We start from the raw sequence: 27,178 nt of genomic DNA on the forward strand, positions 1-27,178 counted from the left end.
GCATTGTGGGTAATGACTAAATTTAATTAGATTTGATCGCCATGATCGTGTGATCTCGCTGATTTGTCAGTCATATTTCCTATGATCAAACAAGCTCGATAGACCACAGAAACAACATCATCAGCTGAAATGATTTCACCAGGAAATATTCCACCTAACGCCTACCAGTCCTTGTCATCACGCGTGATGCGGGTAAGGAGAAATTTTGACATAAATTTTTGTCACTGTCTGAGCGGGTGAATACAAGTCTGTGTGATTGAGATCCGGACATGGTGCGTGCGTGTGATGTCCTGCGCTAGCGCTACGTGAGCAACTCAGGTGGAACGCAGGGTGTAGACTGAGCCTTTCTTTCTGAAAACAACGTTCAAATAACAACCCTAAGCTCGAATACTTTCCCTCATGATATGTTTGATATTTCTTCTTTGAGAAAATGTTTTGGAGAGTTTTCGAAATGACTCGTATGGCTTTCATTTGACATTTCCTCTTTGGGTGTTCGTTGAGATTTTGCTTGCGGTGATAGACGACAAAGGTGATCTTCAGTCATATTTAATCACAGTCCAAATCATTATCATAATACGTTGCCAACTTGCGCACGTCTAAGGAATTTCTGTTCTAATGGGCAACAATTTTTTTTTATAGAAATTCAGTGTAATCATGATTTATGTGTGAACAAATGTACAAATTAATGAATAAGTAGAAATTTATTCATTTCCGTTGTTCGAATTTAGAAGGGAACAATGTAGTGTTACAGTAGTACTATTGCGCATTAAGCATGCACATTATAATACCCAATGATCAGAGTAGATGTGCGTTGCTCACTTGGAATTTTGTTCCGCAACGAACTTTGTCTGAATTCTGTCAGAATGAGAGTTTTAAATATTTTCAAGAAAATTAGTTATAGTTTCTAGGAGAGGTTTTGTTCTTAATTTATGTATGTTTTTGTGTGTGGTTTATGCGTGTGCAATGTTTGTTTGTTGTTAATAGATGTTACCTATCTTTTTTGGTTTTTGTTCAGATGTGTTTTTTTTTTTCCCGCATGCAGATGTTCGCAGCAAAACAGAAAAAGATGAGTAAAAATCATCATGATAGACCAAATTAAAGACAACACATCATTTTCCGCTATTTCGGCATACTGTTACTGCTGCTGATGATGATATTGGACAGTGAGGCTATATCAAATTCGATATTTATGATAATGATTATGCTATATACTTCCGTAGACTAGAAGTCGTGCGTCATTCATCGAAATTAAATCGGACAAAACTAGATCATTATGTGGGCACGTCATTAGAAGCGCGGCTGTAGAGATGTAGGAAAGTTTAACGACTAACGCGGAGGATTAGTGCAACTATCAGTAAACATGGTCGAAATACCTCAGAGATGGCTTCCTTACACTCACTGTACCCGTGCATATAGAATCAAATCATAGGCCCACAAAAATATAATAATATCGATATATCAATTTATAAAGTGCAAAACCTATAGACATAATTCTTCTGTGCTGTAAAAGCTTCTGATGTACCTGATGATGATAGACAGTAAAATAAAAAGATGTGTTTTGAGTCGTGATTTAAAGAGTACTGCTACATTTGGGGATTTCCTGACTTCTAATGGTAGGTCATCCCACAGTTCCACAGTATGCCCTATATATATATCCTAATAAATTGTATAGAGAGAAAGGGAGAGAGACCGATCGGTGAGTAGAGGGATCATAATTATAATATTCATATGAATTGTAGACCTGGAGGGTGTTTCATAAAGCTGTTCGTAAAGTTACGAACAACTTACGAGCAACTGGTGATCAGTTCTTGTGCTGAATTATGGAAATTCTGATATGTATAGTACATCAGAACTGATCACCAGTTGCTCGTAAGTTGTTCGTAACTTTACGAACAGCTTTATGAAACAGGGCCCTGGTGTATAGGCCTAAAGTATTCAATAAATGCAATTGCATTAAAGCAATATCCAAACTGTATGGATGCCGTCCAGATTTTTATGGTGATTTTATGCCCTATTAATAATGTGGTTTTTTTTTCAGATTTTAATGAGAAGCTCATCCCCATGTTATTATGTTGACTTTACACAATTAAACAGAGTAAATTTTACAAAAAAAATAGTGAAAGTTTCATGAACTTTCATTAGAATCGGGCACAAGCTAGAAAAATCATGGCATTAGACAAGAAGCGATAATCACTTTTATGCGTTATTTATAGATTATAATTATCAATAAGATCCTAGTCATTGCACTCTATCATATATGGTTCGAAATTTTTGTCAGGAAGTGAACAATATTGATACGTAGGCCTACAATCAATCCTGAATGAAGTTTCCCCCTTTCTCAAATTGTTTATCTTTGGGAGCAGTGATTTAAAAACTGTTCGAGTTATCACATTGATGCATATATATACGTGTATGTCAGTTGTAACGTCCTGCCATACAAACATCTCAAACATAAAATATTAGGAGATATCACTATTTTTCTCAATAAACCATAACTGTATAGGGGGTTTACTCCAGAAACAATTTTATTATAACTATTGAATATATTTCACTATACTTATTGATCATACTGATTAACTTTCTTACTTTGGTTGTTTCTAGAACTGTTTCGAAGCACTAAAGCTGGGTTTTTGTTTCATCTGCAAGTGATAGATAGTACATTTAAATGGAAATGTAGGCCCTATAACATGGAGTTGTGTGCCAGCGAACTGGGGACTTTTAAGGGAATGACCCAATCACGTCTAGCGTCATTTCATTTGCATCTAGATAGTGTCCCATAATCGCTGTTTCGAGAAAACATTTGCTAAAAAGTGCCATAACCATTGGCTTATATTTCCTTTGTAATATTCTCCAAAAGTCCAGAACAAGCAAAAGTTAGTCTAAGAAGAAAGAGTAAAATCTTACAAGATTTGCTCAAACGGTGACGATTTGATCAAAATCTGATGAAAATCAAGGAAGTTATGAAATTGTGAAGCTTCGCTAAATTTAATCATTTTTTTATACAGGTCCGTGAGACAGTAACTGTGCGGTGATGACAATGTCATTAACGCTTTTTCCAATATTTTGCGTGCTTATAATTTTGCTTATTTGGTAAAAACGGGTGAAAATTCCATAGATTCCATATCTCGCTTGTCTTAATAATATGTCCGGTCCTTCTATTGCTCTGCTGTTCATCTGATTCTACTTTGTTATATAACCAATTTGAATATAATGTACCACGTTGGATGGCATTATAGCAGCGATTTTGGCGTACAATCAGTCTGACTAATAACGTCATATATAACTTTAACAACAGCAACAACGACAGTACCAGTGATTAAGGTATTGCCAACAATAAAGCCAATGGTCAACCGAAATTATTTCTAACATTGTTCAAATCTTTGTCAACATCATGCATCTAGTTTTTCCTTTCAGTTGTACGCGTTTTTGTAAGATGATACCCCCCCCCCCCGCTGAACCCCCAACCTCGCTGAATACACAAATATTTGCAAAGAGAGTTCTACAAAAACAGAACGATAATCAAGGTCTGTGTACAACACATTAGTGTTTGTACGTTAAATGATGGCAGAGAAAAATAATAATAAAGGATTCGGAGAGCACTCCTGAAAAACAGCAGTGCCCTCAAATTGTGAAAAACGATCTGATTTCACCAAGTTTTTTTTTTAATCGCCTTATTCTGATATATTTGTGTGAGCTATAGGAAGAGCATGTAGGCTGCAGTGATCAGCTTTTCAATAATGAAGTTTCACATAAGTTTTCCGCACTTAAGTTTCACATATAAGTTTTCCAAATGAATCTCTTGACCTTGCTCATACGCTTTAATTGTTGTTGTTGTTGTTCCTGAGATATTTCGTGACGACAGTGTTTTCAAAGTGGTTTGATTAGTGTAACTCTCATATGTTTTCTTCCGCGTCATCGTCATCTTCTCTTCTCTTTCTTTTCTTTTGTCTGTATTCGTCTACATCTATTTTTCCTTCATCTATTCTTCATCATCCTGTTTCTTCCTCTTTTTCTAAGTGTTCCTTTTTTCTCTTCATCATCATACGTCCTCTCCAGCTCTATCCATCAATAGTTACTGTGTATTATATAAGCTTGCAGAAATGAGCTGTAATGAGCAAAGCACAGTTTGTGAGCACCATTTATATTTCTTCCCGTTTATTTCATCTAAATCCAACGTCAAATCGATAAGAGTCATTGCATCCGTAAGACATGATGACGAAAGTGGTTGCCGTAAGTGTGGGCTATCGTATGCAAACATTGCCGAATCTTGCGATTTCAGAACTGTTTAAGTTGTTGTCTACATATTATTATTGTAATAACAGAATCATTTTGTTTGTTTGTTTGTTTGTTTTGAGGAGGAGGAGGAGGGTGTATAAACTACATGTACATGGAGATGCAGACATCGCTTGACAGTTATCAATTCTATACAGGGAATGAAATTCGATTTACGTGTCAAACTGATATACTAGTAGTTTCTTTTCCCTGTGACTCTAACTTTCATGCTGCTGGTATTATTCAGTTGTTTGTTTGCCTGTTTATTCCTAAAGCAGATTGTAGTTGGTTTCATGTATGTCTTGTGTGTGTGTGTGTGTGTGTGTGTGTGTGTGTGTGTGTGTGTGTGTGTGTGTGTGTGTTTTGTAAAGCTGTGCATAATTGTATCATCAAATCATCGAGGGACAATTAACGTTCTTTCGGCATGGTGTTTTGAGTTTTTATGTTGCGAATGCGGACAGAAATTTCAAAGTGAAGAAATGTGTAATAGGTATGGCTGATATCAATGTACTAAGCAATCCTTTCGTTGTTTGTTTGGGTTTTTCTTTTCTTTTCAAGGTCCCTATGAGGCACACATTTACACTGGAACAGAAGCGAATCCTGATGAAATACTTCGAGCAAGGCATGGTCGGCCAGAGCCTCATGTACCAGGAAAAAATCCAGCAGTGCGCCCAGGAAACGGGACTGGAGTTCGACGTTGTGCGGGTAAGACACCCATAAAATTTATGCCAATGTATTCCTCGGCCGTGAGGGAGCATGTTAACTTTCAGTACAGTCGTTAGCAGAATAATTATATTGCCAGAGCTCGGAAAACATAACTATATGTTTTGCACTACAATGAAGGCGTGTGTGGAGTGTGCAGCCCCATTTTTAGATATACGAATGATGTCAACATGATGTCTTCTGAGTATACTCGAATGTATACAGGCCCTCCAAATATCGTGTTTGTAGGCCTTTCGTATTGTAAACATAATAAAAAACAAGAATATTACTGTACCCTTTTTTTTGGGGGGGTGGGGGTAGGGAATAAATTATCAATTATCAAGTTGCATAAAACAGTGGAAGACAGGGTGGGCGAAAGTACTAGTATTATTATGGTCCACTACTAAAATCACATTGAATCGCTTACACTTCGTTGGCCTAGCACTGCAGTATCTTATGCTGCATATCGTGACGGACGGTCATCGTTGAAAAGCGCTCAAAAACAGACTCTGGCGAATCACAGAGATTCTCGTCATGGTGGATGATTGTTACTTATTGTAAAGAATTCATTTATTTCCGTCTCATGTTTTAAGTCCGTCCTGTGTTCTTGGTTGTGCCTTTTGGTAACCTCTCCTCGCGACGATTTTCTGCCATTAATAAGCATGGTGCTAGGGAAAAGACTTTCATCTATAGCAGTTTTCCAGTTTTCTTTTTAAAACAACTTGAGGGGACTTTGCACTCCATATTTTCTTTTCCGAATAAGAATCTGAACATTGCATGAATATTATTTTGTATATGTGACCGTGCACCTCAAAACGAACATAAAGTCGCACACACTGATTTTGTGTGAGGACTGAAAATAAGTGAAATGGGTCAACCTAGCCGAAGTTGACTCTTTCATATTTTCTGAAAGAGCAGGCCTTCTTTTACATTATGCTAAAATTTGGTATCATAAAACGGGCAGGAAAGTGTGTTTTTTTAGCAGTTTATCTCGAACATTTTGGTAGAATAGTGTGATTAGGTGTGTCTTTAGAATCCCTTTTTCATTTCTGAAAAACCTTGTCTACAGTCTTCACTTTCAACTCTAATAACTTTTAAAAGGATAGTGCTACTGCTTTGAAAGTTGGCATTGATTATGGACAGAATGTGTTAATGAGGCATGCTAAATTTCAGTTTAATCTGATAATCCCTTCATTGTAGTCACTCTGGTGGTTTACTTCCTGTTTTTTGTCCCATTCATGGCACAGCCAGCACGGTTTGGTAAAGATTAAGCGCTTGAATAGACACTGTACTTCAGAGCCTCTTTTCTCAGTTCACACTTTTCCTGAGTTTGTGCTTTCTTTCCAATATTTAGATAGGTTAGGAGAGTCCATTTGATTTGAGTTATATATCATTTTAAAGCTTACAGTCTGCTCTTTCAGAATATGGTCTTAACTAAAAATTCATGTCTGGCGACTTTTTGTTTGTTTTGAGGTGCAGTGTCACATATGTTTGATGATATTTTTGTCCTTCGGTGGCTTATTTTACTTATTCAGAACTGGATTGGCAATCAGCGCCGAAAACGCCGGCTGGAGGAAGTGCAGCGAGCATGCATGCAGAACTACATCGACAACGTGCCGCCCAGCGAGCTCAGTGAGGGTATGTCGTCCGCCAAGATGCCGCACATGCTCCCCTCCATGAACCCTCGCCAGACCCAGGTTCTCTTTCTACCCCACATGGCCAAGCAGCATCACCAGGCGCTCGCACAGTCGCAGCAAGCCCACCACAGCGGGGCGCTTGGCGATGGAACCAACCACTGTGCGGACGGCACCGAAGACGAGGGGGGCTCCATGCAGGTGAATCCCATGGCGCTGACGCAGTCGGCACCAGCGAGCCAGCAGATGACACCAACGGCCCCACCTCCACCCCATTCCTCGCCGCGCATGCCCAACCGCGCGGTTCCGCCGTTCCAGCAGACTCAACCCGTTGCGGGTTACCCTGGAAGCGGAAATGGTTCCGCCGCGGACATCGGCATGGCCGAAATGCAGTCCCCGCCGGCTACAACCCACCAAGGGTCACACCCAACGCCTCGATCCAGCCACATGTCTTCTACGGCTCAAGCCGTGTCGCCGTTGATGTCCGCGGCCGGGGCGTCCGGGCAGGACGAAGAGATCGCCTTCCATCCGACGCCGATCCGAGGGTTCTTCCCGACGCCCCGTGGGGCTAGAATGCTACCGGGCAACGCCCATCCTGTACACCCGCAGCAGCGGACATCCCCACCATCCTTCACCATGTACCAGTCCATGAAGATGGCACCCACCAAGGAGTCTCCGGAAATGCGACATCACGAAATCCGGCGAGTGGTGGAGCAAATACAGATCAGTGTGAGTTCAGCTGAGCGTTCTCTGAGGTTATAACAAAAGCTTTTGTTGCCTGCGTTTCCAAAAATATCTCGCTACTTTACATAATTTCATTTGGGTAGGAGCTCCTTGATTCCACAACCAAAACCTTAAAATGTGACAGGATTCTGATAGATACTTGTCGTTCCAAAATGGTCAGATTAGGATCTCAAGGCTAAAAAAAAAACCAAAACAAAACAAACAATCAACCAAACAAACAAACAAACAGTACGACATACAAAAGCTTAGATTGTTGACCGAAATCAAAGTATCATCTTTCAGAGTCATGATTGTTTTGTTCGTTTCGACTGTGAAATATGTTCGTTTAGCGCAAAGATTTTTAATTTTTAGAAATCATTTCTTCTAAAGTTGGACAGACTGGAGCAACTGGGCTGCGAGTCACTCCTAGCCACTGTCTCCACCGCCGACCGCTCCGCCTACGTGTGCGGCACGCCCATCGCCCTCCAGTACTTCTCCAAGGTGAACAAGGACCTGCCCATGGCCGAGTACATCCACAAGCAGGTGTCCAGCGACGTCGACTTTGACCCCGACACCGTCGAGGGAAGCCCGACGGACGGCAACGCGACCGACAGCGGCGAGAGCGGCACCGCCTGCGACAAGGCGAAGGACAGTCAGAGAGACAAGGCGATGACCGCCATGGGCCAAGACCACGCCAAGGTCGTCGGCGGGGAACTCCCCAACGCGGACGAAGACGACATGACGTTGGTGGACGACAACGAAGGCGTAATCAGAGCTGGTGAGCTGACGAGCTGACAAAGTCAATATTCTTGAAGTTTCCATGATTAAAGTCATAGAATAAATGAATTACCTAAAAGCAAGCCACCACAAAACAAGTCTCAGAAATTTCCATCGAAGAAATGAAGATGCGTTTTCATGGACAATAATTATTTTAATGCTTGAAAGAAATTCATGTATTTAATGTCCAATACTTGGCGCTCGTGATGTTGTAAGGCATTTTCAAGTTTTTAGGCCTACATAATAAAATACGCTATAAGTCTATCGGGTCTATTCTCTATTTCTAATCTCTGTTTGTTTGTTTGTTTGTGTTTTGTCCTTGTGTTCTTTCTCTGATGTCGTACCCTCGATTCGTCGTGGTAGGTGAGGAGGTCTTCATCGTGAGCAAAGACCGTACGATCATCGGCACGGGGACGCTGTACCCGAGACCGCACGAAAAGATCAGCCTGAAGAGCTCGCCGGACTACGCCGAGTGAGCCGACTACTGCATGGCATCCACGCTCGCCCGGTCGCGTCGTCACAATGCCAGGAGAAGTTCACCTACTGCAGTAGGAAGGCTTAGGAAAATGTCGGCAGCTTTTTGCTGCGCGGTATATTTGTCTCGTCACTTCCTGGTTATCACCATAGTTTTTTTTTTATCTTGCCAGCGTTTTAGACAGGTAACGAATAATTTAGAGAGAAACACGATATAGAGTAAACGTGTCTTATGGAGACAACGGTAGTGTCATGCGTTGATATGTATATGATACGTAATCGCAAACTGTTCATGTTGTCTGTGGAGTACAAGTGAGGAGCAAAACCAGCAAAATGTGAGGGTGTAGGATGTAAGGCTATCACGGAGATAGAATCAAAATGCCCTCTTTGAGGTGAAATAGGTGTGACGCTGAGTAGCTGGATGGCGATTTTATCTGTGCAGAATGGGCTTTGACATAGGACTGAGTTTAACCCTTTTCTGCGCCAATGAGTCAGATGTGCACAAAAATTGACACACAGACCTATATGAGTAGGTAATATGACGTAGCACGCAGACGGGTAATCCTCCACCTGCAATGCAAAAGTAGGAAAGGGATTAAACAATACATGCGATTTTCTGTCTTTAAAACGTGAAAGTATAGGCCCTATTGCAGTCAACATGAGCTTGCGACATGTGTGTCTTCTTTTTCTTCCTCCTACAGCATAATCATTGAAGGGAATGATGAATTAGATGATGGGATTATGATATGATAGCTTTCTTAGACTGTTTCACTGTTCATTTATTATTCCATTGCCATATCATGAAATGGGTAGAAGCCATATGCTAGTGGAGAGATAGCCTTTTGACGAGGCCTCGTGGTTGAGGCTTGGAAAAGAGACTAACCGCGAGGCAAAAGGAGCAAGCGCCACTCGCTCTCGCGCTCACCCGTTTCTGAGTTTCGGACGATGCTCGGTGTGGATAATTAGTCTCATTCCTCAGTCACGATGCCTTGTCCAAATGCTGGTAGACATGAAGAAGTTCAAATGGAGACAAATACTCTTCCTTTAACCTCGTGTTTCACGTTTCTAGACAGGCTGTCCATAGAATAAGACAGAATGATAGTGCTCTATGGTCGCAGAGTACAAAGACATGACTTTTAAATCTCGGGTGCTATCTTCTTCTTTTCTTCACAAACAAAATAAAGTGGCAATGAGCCATATTCAGCAGCAGTATGTTACAAAGCGTAACAGTGCCCGAATTTGGTTCTAGGATATATTATCGAATGGTTGTGCCCTCGTTTGGACTATTTGCTGCATAAAACTTGCTGTACATAAGGGTTTAACTTTTCAAATGTGTATTCATTAAGAAAAAGAACGATTTGCATTTTGTAAGTGATACTTCTTGCAATCACGCAAGCCTGTACATCACGTGGTGGTAGAAGTGTATCATAATCATATACTCTGAAATATACTCAAAATTTCCGTCTTGACGTTAAAATAAGAAGCATTGTTGCTGAACTGGTATTTGCTTCTCCTAATCTAGAAGAAACACTGATGTCAAGCCTTGATCATTTTGTTTTGAGAAATGCTTAAAGTTGAAATTGTTGTCGAAGCGTAGTATAGCTACTGGGAGGTGCGGTTCGTGAAATTTCTTTTAAAGGGATGGTACAGTATTGGTTGAGGTGAGGATTCAGCTTTTGTCTTTTTGTGAGATGCTTAGAAACCACTTTATAGAATGTTTAAGAGCATGCAATTCAAAGATGAATTCAAAGTTCATTTGATGAAAATCGGTTTTGAAATGGCAGAGATGTCCAAAACAAGTACTATAAAACAGAGCGATCCTGATAAAAGACGGGTCCCACCTTATATTAGAATCGCTTTGTCTTGGATATCTCAGTCATTGCAAAACAAATTTTCATCAAATAAACTTTGAATTCCTCTTAGAATTATATGCTCTTTCAGGAGGTTTCTCGTTATCTCAAAAAAATCATCATAAAAAAATGTTGGAAACATCAAACCCCATCTCAACCGAAACTGTACCACCCATTTAAGCTGAAATTGTTGTCGTGGCGTGGTAACTAGAGGGAGGTGGGTTCGTGAAATTTGGTTTAACTATGACTCGTCAGTGACGTAATAAACAATCACGTTATCTTCCTCTGTAGCTTTGTTAACGGGTGAGCGTGTTGTAAATAATGTTGTTGTCAATCAGTATACCCACCGGACAAAATCATGTTGGTTTTCGTTGGCAGATATGACCGCTGTGCTCCTCACGCACACAGTCAAGAATTTACTCCACTTTGAGCGGGAATAATAGTATTAATCGTCTGGCGGATAATTAATTGATCTCCATTTGTAGTCATGCAAACTTGCCTCATAAAGAAAAAAACTCATGTCTATTGTCGTATACTATTAAATTTGTATACATGTTGTCTCATATCAAGATGATATAAAGTATATCTGGATATCTCTTCGTTCTCAATGTAGTATGAGGTATTGCTCATGAGTATTGATGTTGATGTAAGCCACAACCGACTGAAATTAGCTATTGCGGCAAGTACATACACAGTGTCATTCTGGAGATCTATGTTGAATGTAGTTTCATGGAGAAATGAGAACATGCAAGAAAATGAAAATGAAAATTGAATCGTATATCGTCATCGGTTGTATCGAAGTAAGAGGCGTGTTTACCAATACCAGATGATGGTATGTATCAACAGGTGAATGTCTTGAAGTTTAAAGGGCATCAATATCCATATGGGTCTGTCCATAAAAGGCACGGTTCATGAATACGTTCGCCAATATAGTGTATACTACTTGACTTGCAGTATATTAAAGTTGTCACGGCAACAACCCATACACTCACTGCTGAAGACATTCGTTTCCGTGGCTACTGCTACCACATGAACTGAAATCATCGCAATTTACTGTTATTCCAGACCTTATCACGAAGCGGGTCTCAGATCTTCAGTTACAAAATCACAAAACAGGTACTTGTTAATCATGTTGCTGAAGTATTCATGTAACTTTCGGTTTGATCCAAGGCATACACACGGAGTGGCTGCTTCTTTCATCTTGAAAGAACAATTATGATTATCATTTATCTATTATCGATTGTGTTCACTTTGATTATTGCTTCACAAACTTTAGCCCTTTTCTTTTGGTCATGATGTTCATTGACAAAGAGAAAAACGTTTTGTGAATTCATTTCTAATAAAGGGAGAGAAATTGTCGTATGTGATGCTCATTACAAATTGTCAATTGTTCATTCAAATTCATGAAATTTATTAATTTGAAGAAATACGCAGTCCATCCGTTGCATGCTTTAAGGCTTGGAATCAACACTCGGGCCGAAGCTCGTTGGTCTAGTTGATAAGACGTCTGTCCGGCGATCAAGGGGTCGTTGGTTCAAATCCAGCCCGAGTATGTATGCCCATGATTGTTTTTAACATGGTTACTACTAAAGCACTGATTAATTCGGTGCTTATTTAAGTCGATGTAGGGCGATTTGTCAATCTGTTGCAACGTCAATTATTTGTTGTTTGTCTAAAGGTGTCTCAAGGTCGCGGGCTTGATAGTTCTGATTGCCAACGAGGTGTGTTCACTATAAGTACATGTAGCAATACTACTAAAACATATCCAAGCTATATGAACTTGTCTGTCTGCGATTTCAAAGACAGCGAGACAGAATCGATCTTGCCATATATGTGGTAAAGTGAACCTCTATATAAGTTATGCTGTATGAAAGATGAGTTTCTTGGATAATAAATACGTTCTTGCCATTTGCTGAGAGAAAATGTAGACAACACGTGAGTGTTTTTTTTTTCCAGTGTTCATGAGTCTTCATAGGTTGTGACCGTAGAAGATGATTTCTGACCTTAATTGATATTGAACTACCCAATCGTGATATGGCGAGAGTTTCCCCCACCTCCCCGCCCCTCCCCCACCCTCTCAACCTGATTGGGTGATGTTCGTCTTGCCAAAGGTTCGTTAATTCGAAAACGGAAAAAAGGGGGCGTATATTAAAGGTATTAGCCCACATGTGTAAACCTGCAGCAATTGGTCTCATAGTTAGCATGGAGTTTGGGTATGATTGCAGTAACACCTGTGCAAAATTTCGTTCCAATTAGCTCATTACTTTCGTAAAAATAAATGAAAATGCACCGTATGCATGCGTATTACGCTCGCTAGCTCCGGTCCACGTACGTACTACATGCATGCGATACATGTGTAAGTTACATGTACGTAGCTATAGCCCGCGCTCGTAATTCGATTTTGGGTCGGGTTGACCCGGTTTGAAAATTGATTTTAAAACGATGATTTTCTCTCTTTTATCGAATGGTATAGACAAAGAGCAGCAGGTGAGGTATGTTACTGTTATAACTTGTACTTGAAGTCATATTGGACCTGTTTTATGCAGTTTTGATTTTCGTGGGTTTGCAAATGTGGGCTAGTATCTTTAACCAACCTTCGGAATTACAAACCTTATTTTCCACAGACTTTCCACATGGATTTCCAATTTAACGGGTCGCTGTCTATGTCTCCTTTAGTACCCGTGATTCTCAACCCTTTTTTCAACTCGTTGCCCAATTTGGCACCTACAAAATTTGTTTATGGCCCAGTTAGATCGCATATTAATCTTTTTATGCCTCCGCAACGAAGTGGCCGGAGGCATTATGTTTTCGGGTCGTCCGTCCGTCCGTCCGTCCGTCCGTACGTCCGTCCGTCCCGTTTTGTTTTTGTCGATATCTCAAGAACCGTGTGGTGGTTTTACATCAAACTTGGTATGAGGGTATATCCTTGGGGGATAATACTTTGTGTGGATTTTAGGGTCACAGGGTCAAAGGTTAAAGGTCACAGGTTATTTTGTGAAAAAAAAATTGAAATTGCATGTTTTTCTCCATATCTCGCAAATGGTTCAAGGTATCTTCATGGAACTTAGTACATATGCTTGTACCGATGGGCAGTGATTATCTAGGGAGGTTGGGGGTCATGGGTCAAAGGTCAGGGGTCAAAGGTCAAGGTCAACTCCTCAAAATATCACTACTTTCCTTAAAATGCAATATGCGTGAAGGTTTTTTTTTTTAAACTTGATGTATGGCATGTATTAACCAATATTTATTTTTGGGGAAGTTTCTTGCCAAAAGGTCAAAGGTCAAAAGGTAAAAGGTCAAGTGAAAGTGCTAAATTGCACTTTTTCCTCCATATCTCGAAAGTAACTCAAGGTATCATCATGAAACTTACATATTTATGCATGTTCAACCTAACAGTGATTCTCTTTGGAACTGTGAGGTCAAAGGTCAAAGGCCAGATTTAGATAATGCTATTTTCCCATTTGATACTGAAATTATACTTTTTCTCAATACCTTGAAAATTACTCAATGCATAAACTTATAAAAGGGTCAAAAGTCAAGTAAAAATCATCAGTTCCCCAAATACCTGCACTCTGACATTTTAATCATTCATCCAATTGAACCTAGTTCTAGGAAAGTGAACATTCAGCACATTTATGTCAAACCTGTCATTTTAATATTTTGCCAATTGTGTGAAACTGTCATCACACATTGTCAAGACATTGTACTATACTAGACCTATTAGGAGAACCATGCATTATGGCGGAGGCATATCAGTAGCCGTAACGATATATCTAGTTTATTTTATTTTTGGCCAACGTACCTACGAGGGCGTCGAGGCCCACTGGTTGAAAAGCAGTGCACTATATACCACACACAGTATCCACCAAACGAATTGGTAGTAACGTTTGAGTCAATAAGTTAACTGATCTACTGCGATCAGTAGATAATCGTGATCTACTTTCGTAGCATTCTTGTGCTAAATGCCATGACCTTGGTCCATGTACAACACAATCAGGCTATTTTTAAAGCTATTAAGAACAATCAACACCTTTGGGCTTACGTAACTTTATGTTTCGGTTTCCTCACGGAAATGGATACAGGTTGTATTAGGAAGCTGTTTTATAGGCTTTGCAGTTCAGATAAGAGTTATGACCGGCACGACTGCGGTCAGTACTGCCAATATAGAGTTTCTGTTTTATTCTTTAAAGAGACACTCCACCCACTGTGGTCAAGTTAGCCTTGACAGATTAATAAAAGCTCCACTAAATGATATAAAAAAGCAACATAAAAACTGTACAATGTTATGGTCAACATAGCTCTGTCTGCAAAACCATGAGATATACGTCGCAATCGCATCTGCAAATTAAGGCTACCGCACACTATACGACTTTCGGTCGCACGACTGACTGACTTTGGATATGAAATAAACCAGTGTATAATTTATTCTGAGGCCATTCTGATTTATTTCAGATCCAAAGTCGGTCAGTCGTGCGACCGAAAGTCGTAGGGTGCGGCGGCCCTGAAGCACGCCGCACACTATCCGACTCACGATTATACCACTGACAGACTTTGGATATATGAAATAAACAAGCGTGTCTATTCTGAGGCAGTATGATTTATTTCGGATCCAAAATCTATCCGTCGTGAGTCGTATAGTGTGCGGCGGACTTTAGACAATAATTATCATCACCACTCCTCACAACACTCATCACGCCGATATATGGGGGTTTTTTTAAGATCAATAATTCAGCAACAGTCAGAACATCTTTTCATTGACAATATCATCGTTGCTTAACCATGCCAATTCTAAAACAATGTCATATCAATACATGATTTTTTTTTCTTTGATTTATGCGAAATTTAGTAAAGATTTGTGTGAGAGAGAACCGGATATTTTTCATAGGACAGCTTAATTGGCACTATAGTCTCATCTAACTGCATTTTTAGTGTAATCAATTAAACTTGAGCTTTTATCTTTGTTAAATGACACTCCAGTTTTTTTAAAGTATTGATCGTGGAGTAGATTATAAACGATCACACCGTTCCTTGTATTATTAATCAATTAATGATCAATCAAGATATCAGAAATGATTAATTTCGATACTGAAAGCGCACACGCAGACACCTTCACATATACACACTGCCAGAATGAAATAGTTTCTGAATGATATTCGTATACGTGAGTGCATTTATTCCCAATCAAACTTTTTGTCTTCCTCAGTAGAATATCTTCGTATTTATGGTTGACAACGTTGCTTCCAGGGACTGATATGACCATATGATGACTGTATTGTATATACTCTTTCCATTTCTAACAACTTAAATACCACTTCAGGTCTTACAAATTGATCATCGCTGGAAAGGAAATAACGATGTTTGTTATTATCATTATTTTCGAGTACACCATCAAAATCAAATAATTTCACATATACATGTACAAGTATATTTAAATATCAAACAGCAACGGGGCTGTGTAAAAAAATCACTAATGTTCTGAATACCTCCAACTTTATACAAGCATCAATGATGTGAACTTTGTCTTTTTACGTATACTGATATCTTCTTTGTCGGTTGGAAAATAAAAACCACACTGATGGGATTTTATGGGAAAACATTGATTTTGTTATAACTTCTTGGAGAGCAGCACATATAAAGATATATATGAGTTACTGAAGAAGATTGCACGTTAGGTTTTCAGATACTGAGTAACATAGACATGGCCAATTGCATCAAGTCTGTATCATATAGAATGTGTAGACATAAATGCACATGAACATCATGATAACTTGAGAATAATTGCAGAAATAACACCGAAGTCATAATTGCGAATTGCCCCATGGTGCAATTCGCAACTATGCCTTCGGTGATAAAATACCATAGTTTCTGAGCCATTCTCAATCTATCAGTTAATTACTGTATCGAAGCAATCAAATTGACCGAGTTTGCTTTAATTTGCTTCCCCAAAGATCTTATGTCGCAAAAGCAAGCACAATTTTAGTTACCTTGATATATTTTTTTAAGTACATGTATTAAGTTTTAAACTACATCCCTTATACTATTGTATTCATACTCTCACGAATACTGGGTGGAGCAACATGCAACTACTTTCGATAACCAAGAATGTGTGTAAGACGTAATTGCGAGGCAATTACATCACCACGTCCAATTTGCTGCGAAGTGGTTGATTGCAAACCTATAGGAATTATGGTAGGAATTACGTATTCAACCATATCACGCGACACAATGCTAAAATGTCAACGCCACATCTAGGGAAATGCAAGCATCATGATTAGATTATTTGCCGTTAAGAGACGCCACATTAATCGCCCACGAATCCATGGTTACTATTCAGTACAATTGACGTCCACTGCGACCCAGTTTTACGCCAGCCGTGACAATTATTTAGAGAGGGAGGCTTAGTTTTACAATGTCTATAAGCCAGATGGATATCGGGAGAAGAAAACAAAACAGAATTAACACAAACAAATAACAGTTGTGTCTGTTCACGTACACTTACGACGACAAATTTCATTGAACGATGCACACGTTCTTGTCGTATCAACCGTGCCTAATTCTCGAGAATACTATGTTTAGCACTTTCAAACGTATTAAATTTGTATTAGAAGCTTTAAAATACGCCAGTCTGGAGTTTCACTCTAAGCATGAGCTGAAAAAGGTCGTTTGTGCCAACAGACATGTTGGTTTTCAATCATACTGATAGAAAAACATCTATGATAATGATTATTAATGGAATCCCTATAGGCTTACACTGTACATGGTGCTTGCCAGCACATCCACCTGACAGCAAGACCGTTATTTATCTATAAAAAGAAAAGTTTGTCAATATACACTCAATGACAAAATAATGAAATGGATGATTTCCCAAGCGTTTTGTTTGCACATGAGTTATGGATTTCAAAAATTGTGACGTCATAATCAGACAAGCTTATGCATAATATCGTTTGAGAACGAGTGAAGTATCAGACCAACTGAGGGAAAAAAAATAAGAAGGTAATTTGTACCAATGTGCAGATGAGCTAATTGCGAACTGGTTTATAGTTACATACATACATTTTAATGCCCTTGTCCTTTAGGTGAGAACCTTAAGGAGCAAATACAAGTAGGGTGTGTAGACATCATCATGCCTGTCCATGTGAAGAGTTTCACAATACGATGTCAGAACTGATTGATTAATTCATTAATCATAGTTGTGATTATGATTGATTGATTTGAAGTTCTATATTGCCTTGCCTTCAAAACTAATTGACTCACAGTAATGTTGTCTTGTTTCAGGAGGAAAACGTTACAAAAAAAAATGATGTTCCCGATCGTGACAGATGGCAATGAAAACATCAGTTCTTATATCGTCTAGACCTTCAACAGACAATTAGAGTATACAAAACATAATGGCATGACGACAGTTGAGCATTATGTATTGGAAAATACAACGTCAAGGAAAAAGTTAAAATTGCATTGTTGGCTCGTACGCCTTCCCTTATCACCTGTTCCAGCAAATTCTATCTCCTGTTGTTCTCCTGTGTTTTTATCTTTTTTTTCTAGACTTGTTTCGCCATAGGTGGAGCTGATTTTTTTTTTCATATCACGCTGAGGTTGGTACGATCGAAGAGAGATGTCTACTCTGGCCCCCGTTTTATGGGGCAGATTGAAAAATTACAGCATGGAGCTACTACACTAATGCTCCATGGTTTTAATCTAGAGTAGCTTTGGACACAATAATTTCAAGACATTATTTTCTTCTGCAATGGCGATTATTGTTAATTAAACTATATGCAAGTCCCTTTTGTGGAAAAAACAACAACAAACAAACAGACAAGTATTACAGCAACAACCATGACAACTCCAATTCTTCCTCACGTGGACAAAGACAGAGAGGTTGAAATGTTAAAAACAAATTTTCTGGGGTGTTCGGTGCACGATTTTGAATAATTTCAGGCAATTTTTATCATCTCCTAAATTTTGTTACTAAGACATAATCAAAATTTTGAGTAATTGCCTACTTTCGAGATAACTTTATTGGTAATCATTGCCCTTTCGCTTCTTCGCGTCATCGTGATGTTTTCGAGACTTCGGGGAGACTTTAGTGGCGTCAGACTGCTGTGCCGTCGTGGGCCGCGGCGACTTCGTCTTGTTTTTCTTCGGCGATGTGCCGAGGTTGTGGCGCCTTGCGAGATCTTTCCAGTCGGGAACGGTTGGGAAGTCGGGGATGGGCGGGAAAAGGCCGTCTTCCCTGCCAGGCCACGACGGAGATGGCGTCGGATCCTCGGGGGCAGATATCGGCAGTTGCCGGTGGTGGTTCACGTCTCCGCGGTCGGTGGATTTTCTAATCGGATCGAAGAGAACATCGTTGTCGTGAAGAAGGGACGGTTGAAGCTGCTGTTGCTGCTGTTTTTGTTTCTGTCGCTGCTGGTGGTGTTGTCTTGCGGCGGTGGACATCAGCGATTCAGACCGAGAACGGCGGGTAGCTGTCAAGCCGGAAAAATGGGCTTTGTGCTGCCGACTCGCGCCTTTTTCGCTCCCAAGACTATCTTCCAAGCCGACGTTTCTCTGAAAGCCATCTCTACCGTTGTTATCATCATTGTCATTGTCATCGACGTCGTCGAGCATGACATCGACCTGAGCGGATTTCCACCGGCTCGTCGGGGAAAGATTGGGTGAGGACTTCCACACATCGTTCTCCGATGTCTCTTTGCCCTTCGTATTGTACCCACCGACCGTCAATGACGAGATGCTACCGAGAACGCGGGCGTTCACACTTATTGGCGACCGGGAGAATACGCCGGTAAAAAGGATCAGTATAAAAGCGAGACGTAAAACCGAGAAAGCCATCTGTCTACTGTCTAATCAAACAGTCAATGTATTCAACAATAATTGACGCGTCGTCTGGGAGTACACCTCTTCGCCAAATTGACGTCCGCTTGGGTAGCTATTGCAGACAGTGACTGCGCCAAAAGGTAAATTCGTTGACTTTATTTCACCTGATCAGCGGCGTGAAAAGGTAAGTGACATGATTATCATGGCCAAATGAGGTGTATCTTCAATTAGCGCTATGTCTCTTCTTGCATGAATGTACATGAAAAGTAAAAACAGGTCAATCACTTACAATAGGCTGATCAACAACGGGACAGTAATCTTGACTATCAAGTCCGGCCTTGACACGAAATACTAAGGTTCAAATTTTCACTTAGCCAAAAAATTTACTTCCGAAAGTTACAGACTACAGATAATTCATATTCCAATCACTGTGTCTGAAATAATCGAACAAGAAAAGAAAAGGAACTATACAGCTCACTCGTATTCACTGAAGACGAATAGAACCAAGCCAATTTAGATGCACGTCGTGCGGAGACTAGAAGTAGAAAACACCAGTGATGGTCTGCCTGACGCTCCCGTCGATCGCGGGTGTTGATGGCGACCAGTAGAGGAAAGCCAACTCGCCGACTGAACTGCCGTGCTGCAGGAGTTAACAACCGTATTTATTCCAAGCGTATATAGCAGCGGTGATTGCATATAGGTCGAGCCTACTCAGTATTTTGTGACGTAGACATGCGCACGTAGAGAAACACATGCAGAAAGGACAAAAATACAATGAAAAAAAAAAACAACGAGAGGAAGGAGGGGGAGGGAAGGGGGAGGGAGAAAGTTAGATACATGAAATTCGAGAGAAACGTGTAGTAGCTATAGGCTTCGTAAGAACCAATGGGAGTGCCGCATAATTACCGACATGCGCAAACGCCACTGGCGCTATACGGTATGTCCATTGTGAAAGAAAGCTTCCTTCCATGGCTCTACAGGTACTAAGAAAGCATCTGAAAGACATCAAATTCTACCAACTTCCTGTGTCTATTTTCAAGGTTCTATAGTTTCTAGGTTCATTATTAAATACTTTTCCAATTTTGGATTGAACTAGAATCGGAAATTCCGCTCCTTCACGTGCTACCCATGAACTTATAGGATGATAACACCTCCATTGACCTCGTGAAGTAATTGATGCATGAGGCCAATTGGAAAATCATGATATAACTAATCAATTTCGTTTCTTGTGTATCACAATGTAAACACAAATTAAGGCAATTTCGATCAAGCGCCCTTTCATTTAAAAGTTACGTTTACACGCAATTGCCAAACTTGAACTTAGATGGAAAACTATGTTAACTGTTGATGATTCGCTCCACCCGTGGATTCACGACGCGGGTTCACACGCGCACCTAAACTTTAGATGAAACTTACTAGCGAATCCCGCTTGATGATTATACCGGAAGTGCAGAGTCTTCGCTATGACCTTATGCCCATACAAAATACACTGAACTAGAAAGACTGTTTCTAGTTCAGTGACAAAATAGCGCAGCTGGAGGTTGACCCGGAAGCGGACGAGAAGCGAGGTTCACGCTAACTCATAAGTTCGTTGATTTCACTTTCAGGAAGCTTTGTTTTCACTAGCTCATGTTGAGTCCACATTATTGATAAAAAAAGTAAGAGCATTCAGACGACTCATTGTATAAAATATTCTTGGAAGGAAAAAAAAATCATCTGCATCAACGAAATGAAAGAACAAGCGGCAGCATATCAAAACAAGCCAACCGGAACTTCCATCACAATAGTACGATCAATGTTGTACTTGTAACAATAAAGAGCTTACTTCTAAAATGCGTTAGATTTGAAAAATAATGTATTTAGCGCCTTTTCGAAGCAAGCTCTTCAAATACAGAAAAGATATAGAGATGAGAATGAGGTTTGAGAGAGAAAAGAAATAGACATGTGAATTCCAGAATGACCATAAAAAATAAAGAGAGAATGGGGAAAAGAATGAAGGTTTTGATACATTCATACAATTTCAGAGTGTTTTTAAAGAAAGTTTTGAAGGAATTCTTTAACTTGAAAGTTCTGAAAGACCTGTAAAGATCGAGTGCCTCTCAGAGTGTTTTTTTTTCTTTGTCGCTGAGAAACCCAACTAACCGAATTCGTTCCAATTGTCGTCAACAGTCAACGCCCTGCTTCGCCCGCGCGTTTTGACCTTTATGATTCCGTCCTCATTAGATTCTTTATGACCATGAAGACCGACAAGCATTGTTCAGTCGCCTTGTTTGTATTTTCTTTCTCTTGGGATGACGTTCAAAATGACTTTGCTGCTAAGCAATGTCACAAGAACGAAACCATATGTAGCCTTTCACGTACGAGCTCTGCTATCATTAATTTTTGCATGACAGCTCTACAACAAGACATAACTAAATATTATTCTGCGATATGCATGTATAAGGCGATGAACCTACATTGTTGATATAGCGTATACATCTATTAATATCATTATGAAGAGCTTGCTTCTAAAAGGCGCTAAATCCACCATTTTTTTATGTATTTAGCGCCTTTATGGTTGAAAGCTCTTCATATATACACAGCAAAAACAGGAAAGTAAACACTTTTTCAAGTTCATATTTTTATAGAAGATTTCGATGAAAGATCAATGTATAACCATGATAATTATCATTTAAGGGTGATTTAATTGGCTAGCAACTTATGAATATTGGTCAAATAAAGAAGAACTTTACGCATGATTGAACACATTCATTTTTGTACTCCATGGCACGAAAGCAAAAATTGCAAAAATTGACATGTCTTTCATTTGCATGTAATGCCCTTCAAGATCACATCGATATAACAAAAGACAAGTATAACACGATGAGAGCTATGATTGAAATACCATGAAATGAATAATAGAATGAAATGTCTCTTTATGACCTCAAACAAAAGCAAAGTGGGAAACTAAAGGGGGGAAATAAGAATTTTCTATCAACTCAAGCTTCAACTTAATGATACAGCGAGTTAAGGCAAAAAGTTTATTAAACAAACAATATGAATTAATTCAATTTAGTAATTTCAAGTACCCAATATTGACACTTTTCCTAGTTTGAGAAATAAGTTCAAATTTGTACCATTTTTGTCAATATTGCTTCTTTTCACATTTCATTTAAATTTGGATTTGCCATAGATTCTCCGTTTTCCTCTATCATTTTCAGCCTTTAGTGATCTTTTGGGCTTCAAAGATATTACAGAGATCATAATTTTATTTTTGGAACTTAATTAATATTTTCATTGTGTTAATATTTCCTTTTGCTCCTAATGTTACATGAAAGAGCACTTGCGCATGAATGCATGGTTCATTTTTGCAATAACTTTTGAGCCTTGGAAGAGAATAACAAAAGTGTTCATTCATGCATAAAGTTCCCCTTTATTGACCTTCCAGGTTGAAAGTCAATTAGATTACCTTTCATATAGTACATGTATATAAAAAAAGAGACATTTAGCCTAATATTCTATGAGAAACATAAACTTGAAAAAGTGTTTACTTTCTTCTTCTTCTTCTTCTTCTTCTTCTTCTTCTTGAGTATACATAGACATATATTATAACAATAACGATAATATGAACGTTTGTATTGTGCCTCTTACAAAATGTTTCGAAGCGGTTTGGATCAGCTTTACCGAATGAACATTGACGGTAGTTGTATTAACGAAAGAAACAAACAAACAATATCATATTGAATAATTATGTCTGCTGTTTCTCAGTCTCATGTACAGTATGTCCTCCGAACAAATTACAATCGGATTTTCGCATTGATAACTCCCGATATGATTAAACTATCTAAATGCGATTCAGGGTCGTAGCTCTTTTTTGCAGGAAACCCCATTCAATTTGGTTAAGTGGTCACAGAGAAATGTGGGTTGTTGTAAAGCATGTCATGGGTCTGATTCATGGATGCTCTTGGAACTGCATATTAATGTGTAAGCACAATGGACAGAACGTGGAGGGAAGGGATTCCTGACAAGCTGTACAAAACTCCTCGTTTCTCTTTGACTACTGAAGAAAATCGAATTGGGTTTTCTGCAAGATGTGGCAAATAAGTTATAGTTTCATACCCTGAAGTTGTATATATTTGGATTGTTTTACTATTTTAAAGTTGTCATTGTGGAGGGTCCTGTTGTATTTTTTTTTTTTGGGGGGGGGGGGGCATACGGTATATCTTATGATGTGCCATTGTGATGTAGACTAAAAGATGAATAGATAGATAGATAGATAGATACATACATACATACATACATACATATACGTAGATACATATCAAGAGAGATTAGAAGTCTAAATGCTGAGAACGGTGAATGAATGCTCCTTGACTACTTTAGAGGACAAGTTCACCTTCATAGACATGTGGGTTGAGTGAATGCAGCAATATTAGTAGAACACATCAGTGAGAGTTTGAGGAAAATCGGACAATCCGTTCAAAAGTTATGAATTTTTGAAGTTTCTGCTCAGTCACGGCTGGATGAGAAGACTACTAAAGCTTGTGATCGATCATAGGCGCCGGAAGTGGGGGGGGGGGGGCAGGGGGGCGGCCGCACCCCCCCCCCCCATCCAAAAAGTGGGGGGGGGCAAAAAAGCCCCCCCCCCAAAAAAAAAAAAAAAAAAAGATAAAAATAATAATAATAAAAACAAATGAATAAACAAAGAAAATAAAATAAATATGTATATATATGAATAAAAGGGAAAAAATATGGCTACAATCGGCAGCTTTTGGACTGTAAAATGTCAAAATTTTCCAGCTCGCTCGCTTCGCTCGCTCGCATCCAGCAGTTGAGCCCGGTGCGCCTCCCCCTTAATTTCTAAAGCGAAAAACATAGCTACGACGGCAGTTGTTGGACTCTAGAATGTCAAAATTTTCAAGCTCGCTCGCTTCGCTCGCTCGCACTGAATCGTTATGTCATTCTCCTAATATTGCTGACAGTAATTGCCAGTAGTTGCGCCCCGATGCCCCCACCCCTTAATTTCCAAAGCGAAAGATAAATATAGCTACAAACGGGAGTTTGGGGACTGTAAAATGTCAAAATTTTCAAGCTCGCTCGCTTCGCTCGCTCGCATTGAATTGTTATGCCACTCTCCTAATGTTGCTGCCAGTAATTGCCAGCAGTTGCGCCCGATGCCCCCCCCCCCTTATTTCCAAAGCGAAAGGTATAGTTACAAACGGGGGGTTTTGGACTGTAACATGTCAAAATTTTCAAGCTCGCTCGCTTCGCTCGCTCGCATTGAATCGTTATGCCACTCTCCTAACGTTGCTGCCAGTAATTGCCAGCAGTTGCGCCCGATGCCCCCCTTAATTTCCAAAGCGAAATATATAGCTACAAACGGGAGTTTTTTTACTGTAAAATGTCAAAATTCTCAAGCTCGCTCGCTTGCTCGATCGCATTGAATCCTTATACCATTCTCCTAATGTTGCTGCCAGTAATTGCCAGCAGTTGCGCCCGATGCACCGCCCCATCAATTTCCAAAGTGAAAGATACAGCTACAAACCCCAGTTTTGGGACTGTAGAATGTCAAAATTTTCAAGCTTGCTCGCTTCGCTCGCTCGCATTGAATCGTTATGCCGTTCTCCTTATGTTGCTGCCAATAATTGCCAGCAGTTGCGTCCGATGCGCCCCCATTTATTTCCAAAGCGAAATATATAGCTACAATTAAAACTCCAGTTTTGGAACTGTAGAATATCTAAATTTTCAAGCTCGCTCGCTTCGCTCGCTCGCATTTTATTGTAACGCCATTCACCTTATGTTGCTGACAGTATATAATTTGTCGATCGTTTCACACCGTCATTCCATAATCTATGTAAGGAAAACTTACAATGTTCCTCAATGACTGCGTTGTTGAATGTATCACATTCCGTAATGTATTGTAGTCCCGTTATTGCTCACGCACAAGCATACAGACCGTCAAAATTACTTTATCGTTCCCCCCATGTTTCGACCCACCGTACGCCACTTTACACACACACACACACACACACACACACACACACACACATATATATATATATATATATATATATATATATATATATAATAGATGTGTGTGCGTGTGTGTGTGTGTGTATGTGTATATTGTGTAACATATGCATGGTCTAATCTTGAGCCCCCTCCAATGTTTGCCCCCCCCCCCCCCCCCCCAAGCCAAAACTGCTTCCGGCGCGCCTGCTTGTGATGTCACATGTGTACAACGATATAAAGAAAGTATAAAGAAATTTCAACATATTTTCACTTTTCTAGCATAGCATAACAAAAGGTTACTCGACTTCTCTCTTTTAGAAGGCAGGGGGAATAATATTACCGTCAACATACCTCAGTAACAAGTTGAAGAAATGTGCACTTTATTCAAAAGGCAAAGTTTTGTGAAATTCTCTTTTTATTTTCCTTATATCGTTGTACGCATCTGACATCATACACTGTAGTAGTCTTCTCATCCAACAGTGATTGCGCAGACACTTTAAAGATTAATAACTTTTGAACAGATTTCCGGATTTTCCCCAAACTTTCACTGATGTGTTCTACTAATATTGCTGCATTCACTCAACCCACATGTCTATGAAGGTGAACTTGTCCTATATATCAGTATGAGCAGCTATACAAGTGCCCTATACAATAACATTGAGAAATGCCAGCTCAAATAGTTCTGCCAATCTTTTTTCGATAATATTATTGGAAAGAAAAAAGAAGAGAATTTTGTGTCGGTATTTCAAAAAAGGGAGAACATAACAGAATAAGGCAAGAATTAATATTGCCTTATTCTGTTGTACTCTACTACCATAATTTGGTTTTTTTTTTCCTACAACAATGACGTCAACAAAACACGGACTGGAAATTTACATTTTAAAAAAACAGGTGAAAACAGGCATGGGTGTTAGGGGTGTGCGTTGGTGTAAACGCACCCCCTTCAGACCCTAAAAAAAAATTAAAAGGTTGCGCTGAAGAGGCCTTTTTTTTTTTGGGGGGGGGGGGGTTGTAAGCTGATAAAACCTGGAAGTGGAACCAGAAATATAAACGCACGCACCCCCTCCCCCTTGAAAAAAAAAAAGCTGGTGACAGACTTGAGCAGGCATTGGAAAATTGATGTCTTAATTTTGCGTTTAAAGAATATTAACAGAGACTAGCTCACTTGATACCAATACTTTATTGGACTCATTGTGATCGTTAAAGGGGATGGCTAGTAACTGATCAGTGGGAATTAGTGGGAATGCTGGGGGATGATTGTTAACGGCCCGTTAACGATCGCCCCGACACTGTAGGTCCTATACAGGCATGCTAACCTGGTACTGCACATTACTTGATATGAGACCATTCTGAAGCAAATAATTTTCACACAACAATAGCTATATAATGTACTCTTAAATGAATCCCACAAGAATTGGAACAATCATCCCCGGCATTCCCACTGATTCCCACTGATCAGTTACCAACCATCCCCTTTAAATCCCCGCAAAATTGCAATTCACATTCAAGAAAAATTGCCCTGCAATATCAATCCAGGACAGATGACGAAAGGATGTGACATATCGACCAAAAGAAGCAATTAACGTGTAGTATATGTTGAACGTTCTTGATATCGATGATAATTGCATTTGGCACAATATTTTCAAAAACAGACCATGGCTCAAGTTTATCAACTCGTGATATAATTGAGATTTCCTCAGAAATGAGAGAAAAAATGTCTACAATATAATCTTTCACTCGATCATCTTGAATACCACATTGTAGTTTCCCTATACTCTTACGAGCAAAAGCAAAATAATGCGTGCCGTTGCATGTGTACGTGTGTGAGAAAAAAAAAAACACACTCACACACACACACGCACGCACACACTCACACACTCACACGCACACACACACACACACACACACACACACACACACACACACACGCACACACACACA

At 39.6% G+C, this 27,178-nt stretch overlaps 1 protein-coding gene across 1 annotated transcript; it reads left to right on the plus strand.

Annotated features, from left to right (window-relative positions):
- The first annotated feature begins 54 nt into the window (after nucleotides 1–54).
- LOC139728487 (uncharacterized) lies at nucleotides 55–8,584 on the plus strand. The gene is made up of 5 exons (XM_071639426.1): nucleotides 55–192; nucleotides 4,831–4,977; nucleotides 6,510–7,337; nucleotides 7,722–8,109; nucleotides 8,472–8,584. The coding sequence occupies exons 1-5, from the start codon at nucleotides 130–132 to the stop codon at nucleotides 8,582–8,584; spliced, it is 1,539 nt and encodes a 512-aa protein (XP_071495527.1). The 5' UTR covers nucleotides 55–129.
- Nucleotides 8,585–27,178: the final 18,594 nt, after the last annotated feature.

This window comes from Diadema antillarum, unplaced genomic scaffold, assembly GCF_040938485.1.
Source record: "Diadema antillarum isolate AM-2024a unplaced genomic scaffold, OU_Dant_1.0 seq00000182_RagTag, whole genome shotgun sequence".
NCBI lineage: Eukaryota > Metazoa > Echinodermata > Echinoidea > Diadematoida > Diadematidae > Diadema > Diadema antillarum.

Coding starts and splice junctions, on each gene's coding strand:
- LOC139728487 (XM_071639426.1), top strand. CDS start 130: ATGATTTCACCAGGAAATATTCCACCTAACGCCTACCAGTCCTTGTCA. Junction 7,338..7,721: donor TGGAGCAAATACAGATCAGT/GTGAGTTCAGCT, acceptor TTTCTTCTAAAG/TTGGACAGACTGGAGCAACT. Junction 8,110..8,471: donor CGAAGGCGTAATCAGAGCTG/GTGAGCTGACGA, acceptor TCGTCGTGGTAG/GTGAGGAGGTCTTCATCGTG.